This window comes from Cyprinodon variegatus, unplaced genomic scaffold, assembly GCF_000732505.1.
Source record: "Cyprinodon variegatus isolate N-32 unplaced genomic scaffold, C_variegatus-1.0 Scaffold143, whole genome shotgun sequence".
NCBI classification, from domain to species: domain Eukaryota; kingdom Metazoa; phylum Chordata; class Actinopteri; order Cyprinodontiformes; family Cyprinodontidae; genus Cyprinodon; species Cyprinodon variegatus.
The window spans coordinates 445,575-452,324 of NW_015150596.1; the positions used below are offsets into that span (position 1 = coordinate 445,575).

Below are 6,750 nucleotides of genomic sequence, written 5' to 3' on the forward strand. Positions count from 1 at the left end.
ATGTTGTCAGTTCTCATTCATAGCTTTCGTTTCAATGTCTCACTATGGGATACGCTCCTCGCCATATTGCTTAGGAGCATTTATCTCATTATGCCAATCCTGATTGGTTGGTGATCATCCACATCACCTATCCTATAAGTTGCTTGCCCCACGACACAGCACCATTAAAAAACTGCTTCTTGCTTTGAGGCTTATCACACAACACACTAGCTAAACCGTCCTTAGAAGGTGAAGTTTTTTTTAGCTAACTCTCTGTTATCAGGTTCTAGCTGCTACAACTCCATTCTTCACCATAGTCTGTAGGTATTACTCCCTATATTAGCAAACCAGCTAATATCACCTGTTCTGGGCTGTTTGGCTGGCTACAGTAACTAACTTCAGGAAGGGACCCTGCTTCCCCTCACACTAGTGGAGATTGCAGCACAAAGGCTCGCCTTTGTGGGTGTGGGAAAATAATTTCAATCTAGGACCCATACCGTGTGTGCTCGACATGTCTTGGGCTGGAACACTGCCTGGCAGTCGATGCCCTGGGTTCATGTGCGGACTGTTCCCGCTTCACACTGAACTGCCTCTGTAGATGGCTAGCGTGCCAAGCTAGTCTCTCTGGCAGAGACCCTTATTTGCCGTTGAGTGGTCATCTGCCCAGCAACAACGACAAACCGGGGAGGATTGTCCATAAAAGATTGAGTGCTAAGGCCAGCTGGGGTTCCCAATCAGATTTAGCCGCTTCACTCTCGCCAGTTGTGGATGTCCAGGAGCTGTACTACAAGGATGAAGATGAAGTCATCCGTGAGAAGGATTATGATGAGGATGAATTCTTCATTACAAGCCCAGAGGCTGCAGAGCAAACAGGTCCCGGTTGGCTCACCGGGAAGGCAAAGGGATAGCTACAGCCTCAGAAATTCCCCGAGACCACTCAGGCAGCCAAACAGTTGCTTACTATTTTTTCCCTGACCTCTTGGAGGAGGTAGCGGTCTCCTGAAACGACCGCCGGAATGCGAGGTCATGGAAAAACTGACCATCCACCTCATGTCTGCAGTAGAACCGGTGGCAGCAGCACACCTGCACCCATGGCTGCCAATGTCCCCGAAGAACACTCATTTTTCCGGCATTATTTCCAGTTAGGCTCCGGGAAACTCTGTTTGCACACTGCTGAAAGAAATCTCTGCACTGCTGAGGAAAGGAGCAATCAGGCCCAGTCTCACACACGCATCCCTATTTTGGTAAATCAAAGGGGCGATTGGTTTACCTCCAGAGATCTAAAGGATGCATATTTGCATCTCTAAGTGTACCCACCACACAGGAAATATCTGAGATTCGCTTTTCAGGGCGTCTGTTACAGTGCTCCCATTTGGCCTCTCCTTGAGCCCGAGAGTATTTGTGTGGGGCATCCGCTTCGTCACTTATTTGGACGATTGGCTCCTTCTGGCACAATTCCAAAAAGAAGCTGTGGTGCACACACAGATGCTCGTTTGCCACCTACTCAATCCGGGTTTCGTGTTGAACTGAGAGAAAAGTGCTTTAGGTACAAACTATAATCTCTCTGGAATTAGCACTGGATTCAGTTTTGTTCACTGCTAGTCTGTCGGCAGACAGGGTGGACACACTGGAATCCTGTCTCAATTCATTTCGCCTGCTCAGATCAGTCCCTTTCGGATTGTACCTTCGGCTTGTGGGACTTTTTGCTTCCGTCATCCAAGTTCTTCCCCTCGGCTTTCTACACATGAGAGGATTTCAGCGTTGGGCAGCTGCAGTCACACGCTGCCTGGTGCAACATGGTGTACAGAGGGTGGCTGTGACAGCACAGTGCTTTGGGGTGCTGTGCCCCTGGCACCACCCGGGCTTCCTGAAGGCAGGGTGTGCCATAAGGTCTGTTGGTCTCACAGAAGGGGATCACCACAGACGCAAGCCTGTCAGGATTGGGAGGAATTTACAAGGGCCGTTATGTAAGAGGTCTCTGGAGCCAGAACCTGCAGCGGTCCCACATAAATTATCTGAAGCTCTTAGCAGTATTTCTTTCGCTGAGACACCTCCTCTAGTTCTTGAACGGTCATCACATCCTAGGACAACATATTCTCATTATGAGTGCGTATAAAATTGTACGAAAAGTTATGCACACTATTTCGTACATTTTGGACGATTTTCCTCAAAAAACCACATCAGTGCGCATGCGCTGGCAGACAGAAAAAAAAAACAGATCTGCGGACGGATGTAAAAATGGGAAAAACAGTGCAATCATCACTTATTCATGTCTCTAACTACGTTGCTTGCTGTTTTATATCTTAGGGTTAGGGTTAGGGTCAGGGTTAGGACTAATTGTAATTTATATTCTATATTCGTGAATGGTGCGTCAGATGCGCATGCACATACAACGAAAAAAACGTCCAAAACGTACAAAATTACGGTGCATAACTTTTCGTATGATTTCACACGCACTCATAATGAGAATAGGTTGCCTAGGACCGTGAAAGCACTAGGCGAGGACGGCGAAAGCACTTTAATTATAACAAGCTACAGTTTTGCTTTGGGGTATGAACTGTTGGAAACTGACAAAACTTGTTTACCCAGAAATTAACCCAACTATGTCTGACACCCAGACCAGGGAGAGACTCTGAACAAACTAGATGCATTGCATCAGGAACAACCCAATAGTAAAGGTAATTTTTTATTTTATTATTATTTTTTTTCTAAGAATATCTCCACCAGTGTTGTTCCAGTTCATAATTAAAAAGAACAAATTCAAAGTTAATTTTACAAGGATAAAAATTGAATAGCTCACAAGTACATAAACCTATAAATGAAGTAGTTGTGTCTTTATGTCTTTTGGCAAATTAAGCCACAATCCTATAATATAGAAACTCTCATTTCACCCTTTAAATGTGTGAAATTTAGAAAGAAATGGAAAATACTAGCTTTGGTGAAGGTATGCTGTATGTGCAGTAAAGCTTTTATTTAGCCAAATTACACAGAACTTTAGAAACATACAGATACATTCAGATTCGGCTGAAATGATATGTTCAAAATGATTTCTTACGTTCTGTCACTTTAAATTGGATTTGGACAAGGCTGATGTAGGGACCTGTTTAATAAGTCCTGATGGGCACAGTTCGTACAAAAACTTGAGTTTTTTTTATATCTGAGTCTTCCTTTATTTGTTAAAACAACTCTGCCAAGCGTTCTACAAAACTGGCATCAGAAATACCTGTAGATGAGTCAGAATTGCGCAGACTAGTACTAGCAGCAGACATGTTGGTCTGTCATGCTGTTTGCCATGAAAAGTGCTGTTATCCAATAAAAAGTGTTATCAAATGAACGGCTGTGTTTGTTGCTCATTATCCTCAGAGCGAACGTCACTCTCGTTTACATTCATCACTTCCAAACCGATCCTTTTAGTTCACTATTCACTAAAAATATGAACGTATTCAGTGATTGCCATTCACTGAACACATTCATGCATAACAATGTCCACCACTTAAAACTTTTCAATAGAAATTTAGTAAGATGGAGTAGAGGGGCTAAGAGAAAAATTTGAGCATCAAAGTAATCACCAGTATTGGTAATTATCAAACTAAATATAGTTGTGTACAAATAGCCCATTTGAGATATTTAACTAAATAGAGAGGCACAGTGGTCGCCTTGCAGCAAGAAGGTTCTGGGTTTGATTCCCGGCCTGGGGCCTTTCTTCATGGCATTTGCATGTTCTCCCTGAGCATGCGTGTGTTCCCTCTGGGAAGTCCAGCTTGCCCCCACAGTACAAAAACATCACTGTTAGGTTAATCAGCTTTCCTAAATTGTCCTTAGGTGTGAGTGTGTGTGTACATGGTTGTTTGTCTCTGTGTGTCTATGTGTTGCCCTCCGATGGACTGGCGACCTGTCCAGGGTTTACCCAGCCTCTCGCCTGTAGACAGCTGGAGTCAGTAGCACCCCTCACGACCCCGCTTGGGATAAGCGTGACAGAAAATGGATGGATAACAAAATAGACCCCAAAAACAGCTGCGAAGAACTGACATAAACATATGTGAACAACCAAAAAGACAGATGGTAGGTAAGACGCAGTTACAAAATAAGGCCTGGAAGTACCAACTGAGCGATAATGCCTCTCGGAAAACCGACTGGGGCTTAAAAGCATTGCTAACACCCGTAGGAGTGTTGGCAATGACATTTAATCATGTTTCTATCAAATTTGGAATGACGTCAGAGATATTTCTGAGCTTTGGTTTACTGCAAAGGTTATACTGCGCAACTAACCAGCACACTTGAATTTTATCCCTCTTGAAATCATTTTTTTGCACTTACACTTGATCTTGGATTTTTCTTTGCAACCACACTGGGAGTTCCTACCTTAATTCCCTTTATTACTTAAGCTTGTTGAGCAATTGTCAGACATCCCAAGTCTCCCGGAAGTTCCGAGAGTCTCCCTGATGTAGATAGTTGTTCACGTATGCCTGCGAGTCGGATAAATTATCCCGGATTTTAGACTATGCAAGGTGGTGTTTTTTTAATGCAAGTGAGAGCGAGCAGGCAGTACAATAACTCGTGCATCATGTGTGGATTAGAACTGCTGAGATTGCGTAGACAACAAGAGAGAGCGGGGTGTGGGGAGGAGGTTGCTGGTGAAACCTGTGCAGCGTATCTGTACAAAGCGATGCTCTGTTCAGTGAGCGTTCCAGATGACTGGTTCTCAGAGAGCTGATTGGATCAGTCCGATAAGTTTCTCTGGGTTACTCTCTGGCAGTCACCTAGTTACCACTCAAAGCTGTGCATAATGCGAAACAGCAGAGGTTGAATCCTTGAGTAAAAAACGAAAATATAGGACTAATTTTACAGCAGAATATACTAAAGTATATCCACGTCCAGGGAAGGTGAGGAGCAGTGGCGGATCGAGACCAAATGTACCAGGGGGCCAGGAGGGGGGCAGCATGTTTTCATGGGGGCACAGAAGAGCATGAAATAAAAAAAAACAGGGCAAGAGATTCAAATATATTAAGAGAGCTGCATAAAGAGAAATTTCTTTTCAATTAGGTTCAATAAAAATTATATTTCTTATGAGGTCAATATACATTTATAATTTAGGAATTTTAAATATTTTTGTCTTAATTTAAGTTAAAACTACAGTTTTCTATAAAATTTAAATTAGAATTCAAGAAAAACTGTTAAATTCATCTGTAAAAATTAGAGCATTTTTTATTCTATTTGTTGTGAAAAAAAATATTTAACAGATGAAAACTGAGATCCTATCTCAATACCACTGAAGCTATCACCTTATTGTTTTTGAATAAGAATTTGTAAATAATAATAACAGAATTTGTAAAGAAAAAGAATGAAATAGATCCAAAGGACCTATCAGTAACCATATCTGTTCTAGCGCATATCATCATTAGAATTTCTTTTAAGTATTATATCTTTAGTACAGGGGCCATTACAGGGACCAGGACATGATCTACAGGGGCACTGGCCCCTGTTGGCCCCTGTCTAGAACCGGCCATGGTGAGGAATGATGACACCGTGGCAAGGTGCACTGTATGCTGAAGCCCCATGAAAAACAGAAAGCATAACTGATGTTCAAGGCTACAATACTGAAAGTATTAAAAATAAAATACCAATACTGTTCTGTTCTGTGTTTAAGAAATTACTGGTACCGGTAGTTAATAAACAGTTGTTGAAAAGTTGCTGGCCTTAAGTCTGTATGTATGTTTCTGTTTTGTTTTTAAATATACACAGAAACTCTATATTTAATAACAAATTAATTACGTTTAACAGACCAAGATAACAAATACTGTGCCAGTGGAACACCATAATCTGTAATAAAAATGTTATGTTACGGTTACTGTGGTATACATTTAAAAAATGTCAAATATCGTGATTATGTGCCTTTAAAACTGGTTAGTTAAGCTTTGCTGAAAGCGTCAAAGTGTGCAAAATCTATACCACTTGTAGGACTTTTGACTTCCATCTCAAACAATTAAAGTGTACAAATTGTTAAAACTATATAAACTTTAGAAAAAAACAAAATAAAAGCTAAGAATACAGAGTTATAAATATGTCTATCTACAGTACATCCACTATTTTCTTTTCAAGGAAGAGAGAAATAATTGTTACAGTAAGACTTCACCTGGGAAAAGAGTCTCAAATATATACATTTTTTGTAATCTAGTTTAAAAATCTATTACTCTCAATAAAAAAATATTTTTTTTTCTATCTATGTTTAAATTCAAGTATTTATGGAAGAGCTCTTATGGTAAGCAGATTACTCATTACTTGGGCTAACTCTGAGTTACAAGAAAAAAGCCTATAGAAATATTTACTTGGTGTGACCTACTTACCATATATGTGGCTTCTGTCATTTTTAAAGAGACGACAACTCCACAACTTCTTCTTTATCTTCTATTGAAAAGTTCAGTCGAATCTAATGAATTGTCCTTCAGAGGTTCATAAAAATCTCTGTGCCAATAAATCACCTGGTAGAAACATGTTTCTCACACACCTTAGACATAAGCCCGCCCACAACACATTACACACATTTAACTAACCAAACAGGAATTTCTGCCTCTGACTCCATATCAGTGTTGCTGAATGAATTTATTTTTTTTTTTATGCAACACATCTAGCTTTCTATTAGTTTTCTATATTCTTGTAAATGAAATAGAAAATAAAATAGCTGATTTCAATGTATGACTACTTTTGCATATCACAATTTTTTTTTTCATAGTATTTACCCCCATTTTATATCTCAACTCAACTCAACTCAAC

General features: G+C 40.5%; 1 protein-coding gene across 1 annotated transcript in view; it reads right to left on the minus strand.

Moving 5' to 3' along the window:
- The window catches only part of LOC107086126 (suppressor of tumorigenicity 14 protein homolog), a 38,589-nt gene extending 32,135 nt beyond the window's left edge, over positions 1–6,454 (minus strand). Inside the window, exon 1 of the mRNA XM_015376892.1 lies at positions 6,324–6,454. Within this exon, the coding sequence (XP_015232378.1) occupies positions 6,324–6,344 (21 nt within the window). The 5' untranslated portion in view covers positions 6,345–6,454. The remainder of the gene's footprint in view (positions 1–6,323) is intronic.
- Between the last annotated feature and the right edge of the window lie 296 nt (positions 6,455–6,750).